At 37.8% G+C, this 14385-nt stretch overlaps 2 protein-coding genes across 2 annotated transcripts; one reads left to right on the forward strand and one right to left on the reverse strand.

Moving 5' to 3' along the window:
• Positions 1–1394: 1394 nt before the first annotated feature.
• LOC127749803 (uncharacterized) lies at positions 1395–4157 on the forward strand. Its single transcript, XM_052269540.1, has 4 exons — positions 1395–1485; positions 1592–1758; positions 3236–3502; positions 3561–4157. The coding sequence occupies exons 1-4, from the start codon at positions 1395–1397 to the stop codon at positions 4155–4157; spliced, it is 1122 nt and encodes a 373-aa protein (XP_052125500.1).
• Positions 4158–9855: 5698 nt separating this feature from the next.
• LOC127749808 (uncharacterized) lies at positions 9856–12688 on the reverse strand. The gene is made up of 9 exons (XM_052269563.1): positions 12667–12688; positions 12179–12294; positions 11887–12026; positions 11741–11807; positions 11505–11670; positions 11191–11423; positions 10952–11114; positions 10749–10873; positions 9856–10665 (listed from the first exon to the last, which is right to left on the reverse strand). The coding sequence occupies exons 1-8, from the start codon at positions 12686–12688 to the stop codon at positions 10866–10868; spliced, it is 915 nt and encodes a 304-aa protein (XP_052125523.1). The 3' UTR covers positions 9856–10665; positions 10749–10865.
• Between the last annotated feature and the right edge of the window lie 1697 nt (positions 12689–14385).

Below are 14385 nucleotides of genomic sequence, written 5' to 3' on the forward strand. Positions count from 1 at the left end.
AATATCCTCTTCATTGTAATAGAAGAGGTTGCTGAAAAAACCCTCCAGCTGGGCATGGTACCGGGGGGTGGGCCAAATTAGCAGATGCTGTGCAGTGAAAGTCTAGAATTTCTGGTTTCCCAACATGCCCTTATGAGACACAAATTTTTCGGAAATTTAACTGTTAAGCAAGATTGGAAAGCGTGTAATATCTTTGAAAGCATTTACCTTCCACCCTTTTGTTTAGAAAGTTTGACATAAGGTAAATGAAAGGTAGATGAGTACTTGTACTAAACCACTTTTATTAACAGAGCAAAACTCAAACCATTTTACACAAAAGATTGGACCTGGTTGGCTAAACTACAACACAGAACCGAGAGTAATCCTCCATTGACATTCTCAAAATAAGGAAGGTTTACATAATAAATTTACTGAACAGAGATATGAAATGCCTGATACAATTTGTGCTGTTGTGCTCAATTATTCTTTTGAAAATCTTTCAAAAAGAGTGACAAGACGTGTTGCTCGGACTGATACCGGAAGGTGGGGGGAGGGTGGAGCGTGTCGAGCGCATCTGTAGATGCGCTCGTAGCGACTGATAAGCAGCCCTTGCAACATTGACATCTCACAAGTTCAGAGCAACCACTGACACAAAACCACGACTTGAATTATTTCTAAGCTACATTAATTCCAAGGAATGACATGCCACATGAGTGCATTACAAAAAGATGATAACAAGCAAACTAAGCAGCAACATCTATTTTACTACATGACTTCTGCCTCCATGCACACAATGAGGTGAGCAAATGAAAAATGTGACAATTGGTACAGAAAATTATTTCCATTGGCAATACGAAATATTCAGAACTTCAGAAGCATGATTAAACAATTTCTTTTTGAGCAGCAGCAATATTTTGGCATGAGGTGAGACCTGAGAAGGTATTTTACCAGGACATCTCAGCAATGAGGGCCACCTCCATAACAGTGAAAGTTCAAGAAATATTTGAACAGATTTGAGAGAAACATCTTCAAGTCTGACAGAGAGAGAGATAGAGAGTGAACAGGTTGCAATTACAGAGTTGCAAAGTAAACTAATAAAAGAAATGCCATTGTTACAAATTTTCAGTTACAGACCTCATTTAACTGAAAAACAACTGGGTAATGTATGCTGAACATGCATTAACAATTTTTAAGAAAAAGTTAACATTCCTAAATTAGCAGATATTAATGGATTGGATTTTGATCCTCTCCCAGTAGAATTGCAAGGACTGACAGGTCTTGGGGACAGATTGGTAACAGCAAGCATCCCATTCATGCAAAAAGGAGAATTGGGATATCAAAAACAATTTGGTCTCAAAGGCAATTGAGTTACCATTCCAATTGACATAGTCAAAACAGTAACCTGTCTTCCAAGAATGCAACTAATGCGAAGGATGAAAAACAAAAATCCATATGCTTTGGAAAATGCCCAGACCAGAAAGAGTCTTCAAAGCAGCGACATACTTGGTAAATACAAATTTATATCAAAATCACAAGATAACTTTAAATCAAACGTGGTTACAGGAATTTTATCAACAACATGATTTACATGAACAATAAAATTCTGTGGAAGAAGATAATACTGATGAACCAATGGATTGTGAACCAACAGATGAAACTGAAGCATTCGAAGAACAAGAAACACTGCAAGCTGGAGGTTTTATAGTTGATTCTGGAATTCGCATTGCACCAGGAGAAGGATCTATTCCACTGTCGCTTCTGTTGGATGAGAGCAATGATGTATTATCCTTCCCAACTGTATACGGAGGACAACGAAGAAAATGCAAGTTGAAGTATAATCCAGTAGATGTTGCAAAGGCTGAGGCACGTCACCATGACAGTCGAGTTGCAACAAATATTCCGAAACTCGTGATGAAATTTCTGCAAAGCCCGTATCCGTAACCTGAAAAGTAGAATCAGTATTAATTTGAGAAAAAAGGTAAAACCTGATAAGGTCACTGTTTCACAAATACTAAATGAAAATAACCTCTTTACCATAGTTGAACAGAATGACGGCTACAAAATAGTAGCTGTCGACAGATCGTCTCCTGCATTCTGGCACGGAAAACAAAAGAAAGTCATGGCAATGCATAGACCATTTGGCTCCAGTTCCATATTTATGACTTTCTTTATGAGCTGAAATGAGATGGAATTCACTTTTAGTTTGTTTGAGTAAAACTGTAAACAATGAAATAATCACTGAAGAACAAGCACAAAATATATTACCCCCAAAAAAAGATGAAACATTGTGTGATCTGATAAACCTTCAATATTACAAAAGCACTCACACATGTAAGAAGAACGTGAAAAGGAATGGATATGCAGATTCAATTATCCTTTGGCGCCATGCGACACACAAAAATCCTGAAGCCTCTGCTTCCACAAGACATGCCTGAAGAACAGAAAAAAAAGGCAAGAAAATTACTGACTCAAATAATAAATGATACTGAGCAGATAGTTAGAACTCTGGAATCCTCTTTACCAGTTGGAGAATGGAACCATTATTAGAAGACATGTTCAACAATCATACAGCTTGAACAGGAAAGTAGGAAGTACTGCACACACTTTGGAACCATCTTCGCCCACACGCACACAACATCAGCCATCTTGAGGTAGAAGCCACATGTTTCATTCTTGAGTGAAGATCATTACTGGACATCCGAAGGAGCGCAAAGGGTACACCTGAGGTATTGATATTTCTCAGGCGGTCAGGTCACTGGCTGACTGCAGAGCATGATGACACACTTGATGATGATGAACACTTCCTGAAAACAAGATAAAATATTTAAAAATCTGCAAATAATATGCTTCTTTACATAAGATGCCATTTTATGCAGTTGTCAACAAGAAGGAATTGTAAAGTACTGGAAACAGCGCTTTTTCAAAGCTTCTTCGCTGAGGCCTTCGGTTTTGAACGCAGTTGGTATTGGATTGAAATTAAGTCTTGGTCCTAAGGGCTTCCTACCTTCTTATTGCTTTTCTCTTAGAAGCCCAGGATTTCTTGCATTGCCAGATTTTCTCCAGTAGCACTGCGTTCCTGTTGTTGTTACAGCTGTAATTTAAAGAAAGAAAAATAAGTTAATCAACAAGACAATTATTTTTAAAAATAAATATGTTTTTGTTACAGGCACAAGGTCCCAAGGAATTTCGTGATACAGGGAGTGGTGGAACATTGCCATTTTTGTCATATGAAATGATGATGACAGATCCCACTTAGACTGAAGCAGACTTCAAGTACTACACAGGAATATCAAGTAAATCATTTGAAGTGCTTTTCAAGTTTTTGGGAGGAAATAAGGTGTACTGTAAACTGAAGTACTACACTGATAGAGCAACTCCAAATCGAGAATGTGAGAGTACACATTCTCCTAAGGGCCTTTTACTTCTCACATTAGTAAGACTGAGACGTGGGTATCCAGAAAGAGACATGGGAAAATTTTTTAAACTTTCTGCTCCTTCTATCAGTAATATTGTGAAGACATGGGTGAGATTTATGTCCATAAAATTTAAATCTTTGAAGGCTGCTATGTTTGTTTCAGTAGAGGTACAGGAGAAAAATAAGCCTGCCTGTTTTAAAACCATTTCCTAATTTGAGGTGTATTGTTGATGCAACTGAAATCAAAATTCAGAAGCCAAAAAATTTTGAGCAGCAAAGCAACACCTATTCATCGTACAAAGGAACTAATACAGCAAAATTCTTGGTAGCATGCTCTGCTTATGGTGGTCTATCATTCATAAGTGAAGGCTATGAGGGGAACATATCAGATAGGAAATTATTCCTTCAGTCTGAGATTTTAGATCATATCAATGCGGGTGAAGCTGTCATGGTAGATAGAGGGTTTGATATAGAAGCTGATTTGAATAAACGTGGCATTGATCTAATTATACCTCCATTCCTTGGTGATCGACAAGCATTCACTGAGAGAGAAATGTTTATCGGAAAAGCAGTGGCAACATCAAGAATTCATATTGAAACACTGATAGGACGTACAAAACATTTCAGACTTGTGACATATGTTTATCCAAATTCAATGCTTGATTTGCTCTCTGATGTAATGCATGTCTGCTCAGTCCTGTGTAATTTTAATGAACCATTTGTAAGATGGGAAGAAGAAGAAGTTGCTGATGTTGATCTTTGAGAGTATTTTTTGTCTTGGAATGAACCTCTGTTCGGTAAAAAATAAAGAGAAAGTATATCTAAACATATATTGACTTCTCATTAACATACCTTCATATCCTTTTGTGAAAACATGTTCCCAGAGGCGTAAAAGCACAGCAGCTATGTGTCCGCACCTCTTCAGCGCTTGAGCTTTGCACAAACAATCAGCTGTGCATATAGGGCCATCACTCACATTAAGAGTGATAATAACACCATAAATGTTGTCTTCCATAGAGGCCTGCACCTGTGCTCTGATGAAGTACTGTCCATCTTTCTTGGTGTCAAGCATGGTCAACAATCTACCACTATACAGGAACTGTTCTCCTTTTTTTTAGACACTTCTTTATAGCCCTCCTGCACAGATCTTGGAATGTCATCTCATGACATTTTGCATCACCATCATCTTCATCATCATAATCATCATCAGAGGTGTCACAATGTAGTGGTACTTCTGCTGGAGCTTCAGCTTTCACAACCCCTTTCTTATAATTGTACTCCATTTCTGGGATGTTCTCAAAATAATCTAAAATGTCTAAGTAATGGAACCCTTCAGGAATGTGCACACTGGGAAATGGGTGCCAATGTTTACCACCAACAGGAACCATTGGTAGGTTACTTTGCACATAGTGTTGTTCCTGTTAAAAAAAAATGTAAGATTTATTATAAAAAATAATGTATCTTGTATATTACAATGGGAGGCGGAGTAAATTGCCTCGAGATTCAACAACTTACCATCAATCGGGCCCTTTTCTTTTGGTGCCATTGTCCTGCTACAAAGCCAGGATTTATTTTTTCCCCCTTGCCCCTGGCTACATGAGTCAAAATTCTGAAAATAAAAAATAAACAAGTTGTTATTATAGGGTAAATATTAGAAGAATACAATAGCAAATTTGCCAGTGTGTTTCACATTAAGTACCTGTCACCTATTTCCTTTTTGTTCCCCTTAGTTGGAAGCCCATACATTTTTAAAAGCCTCTCAAGTTCTGCCAAACAATGAGAATTGAGCCTCAACATCATCTCTTCCCAGAACTGGATCTCTAATGTCAATATCAACTTCTGGATGGTTGCATGTCCCTTGTACTGTTTCTAGATCTTGATGGAACTGCAGGGAAGAAAATTAAATTAATGTACTTAGAAGAAACTTAGAAATAAATTCACATGAAAGAGAGGAGATATTTACACTAATATTTCTTTTCTCCTTTAAGGAAGGTGGTGGGAATACTGTTTTTTTCACAGCAGCGCGTTGATGCCGTTGTTGGGCAGTGGTTTTCTCTGGTACAGCCCCTGCCTTGACAGGTCGAATAATTATTTTTTTCCTAGCACGACCTGTATTAGGAACATATTGAGTGGAATCTTCTGAATCTGAAGACTCATCAGAACTTGACATGACTTCGGTGTTTTCTGTGCCCAAAGAATTAGACAGGCTGTCTGGTCTCATGCTCAAATTGGGTACCTCATCCACATTCGTTGGCAGTAAAGTGACATCTGCATCCAAGGGAAGGTTTCCATCTGGGCCTTCAGTGAGTGTGAACCACAACAAATAGGCGCCATTTGAGATGACTCTCTTTGCAAAAGTGATGCTGACTTTTGAGTCATCAAAGTTAAACCATCTGTCAGGCAGAATATTAGATAAGAATTACATTTTGAAGCAGGTGGATGACATTGCAGGAAGCAGAACATTTCACACTTACCTATTATCTCGTTTGCAAATAGAGGTGTAGTGACCACCCGCCAACCCTCCACGATGACATGTCACAGCAACTAGTTCATAGTTTGTGTTGGTCTGCAGGCTATCCACAACATACTCCTTCATGTCAAGGCTATGCTCATAATCAACAATGCAGCTGTTTATATCTGACTCACCCTGGTCATAAGTAAACCTAGGAGCAGAATTAAAAATAAATAACTGTAAATAGTATATGCCAGGAAGTAGTTTAAAAGAAATTAAAATTACCTTGCTAATTAAATAATTAAAACAGGTGGGAGTCGTCCCAATTTTAAGCGTGACTTCTGATTAGATGTAGAGCACTTTGCGCATTTGGCATCACGAAAAATTTCCTCTGAACTCCAGATCTTCAGACATTCCTGGAAAAGTATGGCTTGGTGAATATAAATGCAATATTAAGATTCAATGAAATGAGGGATAGATAAATTTACATTTACCTGAAGAGAGCATTGTTCCTTCTTTTGGGGCAAGTTCAAAGTAATGTAGAAGGACACTGGATCACAATGATCTGATGATTCACTACAGTTCAAACACACAGTGTTACGAACAGACAAAGATCCAAATAGAGAAGCTACACGTGACCTTTCTCTTGATGCCCAAGCTTGTATAATGGTCCTGTGCAGTGTGGTATTCCTCACAAATATGGGGATGTGTATGGGCACCTAAAAAAAAAAGAACATCTTTCAGGCAATGTTCAACATAATAATACACACAGTGTAACAAAAATGAAACATGTACATACCAGAGTTTCTTCATGAACTGCGCTCAAAAGATATTGAAGGGAAACACGGCAATCCTCCTGCTCATTAAGGCGATATCCCTCCCAATTTTCCTTGAGAATAGCCTTGGATAGTAAGAAAAAGGCTAACATCATTAACTGATCTGATTAATTAAAATGGTATAGAATTTGTAAATCTCTTATAAACTAACCAGGAAAGAATCACAGGAGTAATGCGGATCCCTATAGCATACAACAATGCCAATAAAAAAGGATTCCAGGGCATTTAATATTGTTAAGTCGTGATCGGTGGACCAAATAGCTTGACATAGACTCTGTCTAAATGAAACAACTGAGATCAAATATTGTAACACTGCTGTTATGTAGCATATATTTCCTTCGTTTATGATCCCAGGTGGTTTGGATAGTTGACCTTTACCGACCTGAAAAATAAAAATACGACTTCATTAAGACTTTATCTACAAGGGCCTAAAACGCTGTCAATATTATCTAGTCAGTATAAATCCGTAAAGTAAAAGATCTCCATTTCTTCATAACACTCACACAACAACTGAAAACAGACAATAACTCTATCAGTAACCGATTATTTTACAGAAAACCACACTTTTCTTTGGCTGCTCACCTGAAAACCTTGTTACAAGTGATAAAATGAGTTAAATTGTAATCTTCAGTTGGTTAGAGGCCGACGCACCGGCTCTTGCGCGAATCTGAAGCATGCTAACACCGTCCGAACTGATATTTTCGTATATTAATCACTGAAATGTCTATCCTACAGCTCCGATAGTCCTTCAAACGTGTTCTCCTCGCTTCCCCGATTAAAATGATACCAAGCTCGACTCAAACTGACGCAGAATAACGTTGTTTAGGCTGATGTCCTCGGCTCGAGTTGCGCTCGCCCGGCCCTCCGAAGTACTACCATTAGCATTTATACCCAGACCAGACTTTAAGCTCCTCTCTGGCTACCATAAGAAAGCGGGGAAACCAGGTGTGACCTTAGGCTGGTCTCACTATACTGTAGAAATACTCATGAAAAAATAATACTTCGTTTTCCCAACACGCCTTTATGATGTTCAATTTTTCCAGAAATCAGACAGTTCAGCAAGAATATCTTTGAAAGCACTTACCTCCACCCATTTGTTTAGAAATTCCACATAAGGTAAATAAATGAGAGGTAGTTGTTTACTAGTACAAGTAAAGGGCCACTTTATTAGCAAAGCACTGCTGAAAACCATTGTACATAAAAGATTGCACCTTGTTGGCTAAAGGACAACACAGAACCGAGCATAATATACATTTGTACTGAGGGTTTGTTAATTGCAGAGAAGGCTAACATTGCACGCGACAAATTCATGAGCTCCCTCAAAATTAATACAACTATCAACTTTCTGTCAAAATACTCATGAATCAGAACATAAAGTCAATGATAACAATAACTTCCTGGCAAAACAATCCAGCACACTCCCAGAGACAGACACACAGTGGAGCTACTCACAAAAACGAACGGATCAAGAATCAGACTGTCAGAATTGACTGACATCCGTACATTTCTATTCTATTGTGCTACTTAGCTGCTACTATAAGCAGGTAACTGTTGCAGAAACAATATCCAATGACAGGACACTCAATATGACACCCTTAATATTATTTGTATAGACAAAATACTGTCTTCAAAATGCATGCTGAGTTTATAGAACAATTACAATAGGCAGGGATTACATTCAACAAATAACATTTCATGTCCATCACATTTTTCTTGACTATCTCCTTGAAACACCTGAATCCACCAACCCATCCTGTTGAATAAAAAATGAAAAATAAACAGGGACTAAGAAGATAACTACTAGGCCAGACACTACATCCATACAATAGATTAGAAATGACTTTTTTCTTAGTTGACATGAAGAGTCCACAATGGTCCCAGTAAAACCACACTTGGCTCTTAGGATACTTTGATTAGAGGTTTTAACTTCCCTTCCCTTAACACATAATCCAAAAACATTGAAATATATAACACAGAACTAAACAGTACAAGTAGTCATTACTGTTTTGATACACACACATTCTGATTTGATTCCAGTTAACAAAGTGTCGTTGAGCAAAACATCTTCCTGATAATTACTTGGGTTCCTCAGAAGATTGACATCTTGTACAGTCTGCACTCTTGACTGATCCCTGTGTTGCTTACAAATACGACAGTAATACCTTGCAGAAAAAGACTCCACAAAACCAGTCATACCATTCACACCCTTATTGTCACCAAGAATAAGACCAACTGCAAAAATTATCTGATGTGTTTCATTATCAACTTTGATTTCAATACCATCTCTCTCTGAATCTTTTAGAACATCTATGACAATTTGAAAAGTTTCCTGATTCCTGCACCTTTGACTATGAGTCAAGAAAACAGCAGCAACAAATAAATTTTCCAAACGAGACAACAAGTACTGTGGTATAGACAGGATAAAGTAGTACAATAGCCCAAGACTGTGCGTGCCTGAATGAGACCCTTTCTGATTGTTGGGTTCTGCATCATCAAAATAGAGAACAAGTGGCCGAACAAGACGGCCTTGGAAGTAAGTCTCTACAACATTTTTCCATAATTCACCCTGAATAAAATTAGAAAATGTATCAGACCTGTTCAGCTCATTAATATTGTCCAGTGTGGATTGAAACACTCCAGGGAGCTGTAGAAATTTTTTCAGTATTTTTTTCATGCAGTTATACTGACCAGTTAACTCCACAAGAACTCTTTGCTCAATGCCGTTAACTTTTTTCATTATCCAATCTCTTCCGATAAAGTATGATTGAAGAGTGAAGTAAGCATCATACTCTTTAAGTGCTGCAACTCTCTGACTTTCAGTTTCTAGTCCTTCTAGTGAGTTTCTTAAAGAATTAAACATTTCCCCCAGATCAAGTAAATCTTGTTGAGGACCATTGAAGTTTCTTAACATTCCAATGACTTTTGATTCAAGTAAGTCTAAAAAACCACTACCAGAAAAGTCAGAGCACATTTCTAAAATACTTTGAATTCTAAATCTGTTAAGAGATGGTACTGAATACAATTTTGCAGACAAGGAAAGACTGGATGTGTACAAAGCAAGCTTAAAATCAAGAACAGAAATTTCATCTTGAGCAAGTTCATTTAATTGTACATCTAAAATTTCATTGTTGTCATGATCAGTTTCAATCTCTATATCATAATTAATAACATTTATGTTTGCACCCTCTACACTATCAATAACTTCTCTTTCATTTGCAGAATGCTGCTTAACCAGATGCTTTCTTAAAAGGCTCACTGTCCCATACACCTTATTCGGGCAGAAACAGCATTTGTATGAAGACAAACAACCAAGAGGGTGAATCATTCTGATATGGCTACAAAGGCCCAAGATAGTTGGTGACTCAGTATTACAAATTGAACAAGTAAAAGCCATTATTAAATTATGGTGATTAACATTCAAAGCTAGTGAAAGTAATCAAAATTAATGTAAGCCTAGTAGACAAGTCTAAAAATTTCAAGCTAATAAAACTCACTACATTTCATCTAAGACTTGTAAACAAATCTCGGGTCAGTTCTAAATTAATTAGATTTTCAATTTAACCTAATTTTAAGAATTTAGATATAAAAAATGTAATTCTAACTCAAATGAATGAAGGGTTTCATAAACCTTAAAACTATCCCTTACAGTGCATCATGCTCTTCAAGGTGCTGATGACAGAAGTTACCCGTGGATGGTTCTCATCTTTGCGGATGCGTATCTTGAAGAAGCACTGCTGGATGAACAACCAGACTTCATATGATGCTGAGGGGTATCCGATATCCAATGCAAAGAACGCCTTCAGGCAAGTGTCCACTGCAGCCAAGCCTGTCTTAAAATAGTAACGGGTATCTTCTATCTGGACATACCATCCACTCATTTCCGATAATGATGGACCAACAGCAATAAGTATGGGTTGGAACTTCAAATTTTGTTGCTTCAAAGAGCAATAGTTTCGCACTTCCCGTGAAATGTCACCAGGCACCTACGAGAAAACAGGGAAAAAAGTTCGATTTTCATGCAACAAATAATACTAAAAATGTATATAAAATAATGTTCTAAGCATACCTTGACATGCAAAATAAAAGATTTCCGAACAAGTGGAATAGGCAGAATGTTCTTTTGAGAATTACCTCTTCCCATTTTGCCACAAAGATTGGGAAGTAAAGCTAGCACCAAGGCATCTTACGCATCTGTAAATAATAAACAATATGCCAATAAAGAAGAATTAAGAAAAAATATAATTAAATAAATACAAAAGTAAAACATACCTCCTTTAACCTTATTTACTGCACTTAGCAATTCAAGAGTGACAGAGTCATTTTTAGCAGTTTCCTCTTCAACCAAAGATATAATGGATGGGCAATAATTCTCCCATAATGCCAAGAGGCAGTTTTCCCTACCAGGGTAAAGTTCAGCAAAGACTTGGCAAAGCTGCAACAAGTTAAAATTTATAGGTTTTACCAACATGTAGAACATTTTGAAAGAATGGGAAGAACATTAAACTTACAAGCATGTATCCATTAGGTGCCTTTAAAATTGAGTATATCTCAAAATACTCTTCAACTTCAAGGTACCGAGGATCTGAGTCATTATCACCCTGTATTTCCTCAAAGAGTTGTTGGCGACGTAGGCGATGAGTTGCAGTCCAATGTTTGAGAATATCTGGCCAGGAGTCAGTGTTTAGATGTTTCAGAGCAAGGAGCGCTGTCAAAACATCTTCATCTTCCTTATCACAGGATCCTAAACAGATATAGTAAGACACTTGAGTGAGACATTGTTGCTGGAAACATGCCCTATACCTTCCAATAGAAGATTACAAACCTGCAAGCTTTGTGAGCTCATCCTTGTTCGAATGCGCACTGAAGTCAAATTTTACTGGAACACCGTCCATGCGTTTCTTTAGACTGTACCTGATGTTTTGTATCTTGATAGGAATCTTAGAGGTTGCATTCTTGCACGTTGAACTGGGTGCTACATAGTAGGAAGTCTATAAAGGAAAGCAAAAAAATTTAAATTTTATTTCCCCAAACTAAATTTACTATCAACAAACAACTTACGGTTTCCTCAAACTTAAAAACATGACAAATTTTTCCGGCTAGAAGTGCTTGTTCCTGATGGCTTGGTCTACAGACAGAAAAACAAAACCATTAGAGTAATAATCTTGAATTTAAAGACATTAGAGCAATAAAGGGAGCACACATACCTTGGATTCAATTGCAAAAGATACTGTACAGCTCTCTCCACTATGTGGCCCCGATCATACTCTGTCAATATACCAGTTGACTCGTACTTCGAAAGGATGTTCTCAGTTATAATATTTTCCTTGAATACATCACGCAAGTCCTATAACCAAAGCGAGGGTGAGACAGAAACCTCATGCAAATATGAATTAAAAAGGCTATCACAAACTTACTTGACTCTTCAAATTGAAGAGGGCTGTTGATCGAATAATATGCTTGATTGTAGGACTTTCATCATAACAATCCGTCTCTCACACGCTTTCTGCTAGGTGGTTGGTCAGGCGAAGTAATGGAAATATCCTTAGTTACAGAAGTAGTTTGTTTAGGCGATGTAATCAATGTATCCTGCAGAAGATTGCAGAAGAACTTTCCTGTTCCAGAATAATACATGAGAAGTATTTAACAAAACTAACACAAAAACAAAAGAATCAAAAGTACAATAGATGAGAATAATTTTGATTTACCTTCAAGGAAGATATGTTGCCATCATCGGAGGAAGTCTCCTCTGGCTGTGCACCAGGACTTCGGCTACCCAAGTCCACTTATTCAGACTGAAAAAAAATGCGAAACAAACTCCATTAGTGTAGTCTACTGCCAACATTATTTCTCTTGCTATACCAAACAGTAATCCCGTAATCCCAAAAAACAATCAATTGGTTAGTATACAAGACACAGCACAGCAGACTAGGGTTTAGAGAGAAGACGAGAAGGACTTGTGAGTGAACCTGAGCTCTAGCTCTAACCTGCTAAAGTTCGGATACGCATCTACTCAGACGGGCTCGAAGGCCAATCTGAGGGATCAACTCTTTCAAATGTTCCGGCCTAAGGGAAATGATTCTCAGGAACGTTGTCAACTTTTCACCTAAGAAAACGATTAGAATGTAAACTCTTTGAGAACACATGGTGCAAGAAATGAAGACGGACAGAGGCAACCTAAGACTCAAAACAAAAATATGACACATGAACTAAAACAGCAGGTCACACTTCAAAAGAATTATTTCCGGTTCTTGATGAAAATATGGACATTGAACTTGAAGAATTCAAAGAGCAGTTACATACTGCAATTGACCGGTTGCATGAGCTTGCAAAAGAAGACAGCATGGTTACTCACCACCGTTCACTGAACGTTTGTTGAAGCCATCCACTCCGGCTCAACCCACAGACACTTTTTAGCGACTGAAAGCAGCATCCATGTCCCGTGTACGTAGGAGGACCAATATTAAAGTTTGAGCAACTGCAATACAAAGAAGAAAAGCGGGTAAGACAAAAGGTGCTAAACAATTTTGAGCAGGAAGACCAAACAAGCATGAAAACAATGGAAAACCCAAACTCCCCAGAAAACGGGAAGAGAATATAATGCACCTGATCGTGATACCCATTCTGGCTTTAGGTGGTTTATGCAGAGAAGGTGAATGTTGATTCCATCTCTCTGCCTATTGCAAATATCTTGCGAAGTTGAAGTAAGTTTAATACTGTATCTAGATGAGAACTACTAGATGCCTGAAACAGAAGAAAATGGGTAAGGGAGAAAATATGAAACATGGAACAACGGCTTATAAGTTTGCATCATGGCAAAGAAGTGAATCCCAAGTTAGAATGTTTTGCTGCTAGAGTCCAAATGCTTTGCCACATAGTGTCACATATTCGGAGGAATAGGCTTAGTCAAAGACTCTTATTATATGACAAAGATTTTTAACTGTGTGGATGAATTATTTTCCATCAGTAAGGGCAAAAATAGCTGATCTATTTCATTGAAATCACAACACAGCTATGTCAACCCAATATGACTAGTATTCATGCCAGTTTCTAATGTTTAATCACACTATTTGAAGCACTCAGCCACTTAAGAGAAGTTGTTTTTTCTTTTATTACAAGATGTTTACATGTCGCCTTTTGGTACAGTACAAGAAGGCTACACCAATGTGGAATATTCTCCGAAATCCATACCTTTTCAACATGACGGTTCTCTTGTTTACAGAGTAAAGAAGAAGGGTAAACCAATTCTGACTAGCAGCAACCAAAACTGCGTTGAAGAGTTCTGGGCGAAAATTTGGTTGATAGAGAGAACTTAACCTGCACTTCGTGTATCGGTTATCGTCGACTTTAACACTGACAACATCTCACTCACTCACTGATTCATACAGATATTTATGCAGATATTAATTAAAGGAAATATGTACGTACCCCGAAGATGAATTATGTTTATATTTTGAAGCCAGGGTGACCAGGCAAGACTAATGCAATGCAGCGTTCGTTGATCGCAACGTCAACTCAACTGTCAACATGTATACTTTCGCGTTGAACAATCGGCAGGCCTCGCCAAGAGGCTACGACGAGCGCGTCGGAGACGGTATGAAAAATATCGAAGAGCAGAGACCCCGCACGTCCCAGAAAACGGAGAATGCACTGTTAATAATTATTTAAATACATTTATTGTGAACATGCCGCTGTGTTTCTTTGAA

Source organism: Frankliniella occidentalis, unplaced genomic scaffold (genome assembly GCF_000697945.3).
Source record: "Frankliniella occidentalis isolate FOCC.00 unplaced genomic scaffold, Focc_3.1 Scaffold95, whole genome shotgun sequence".
NCBI classification, from domain to species: Eukaryota; Metazoa; Arthropoda; class Insecta; order Thysanoptera; family Thripidae; genus Frankliniella; species Frankliniella occidentalis.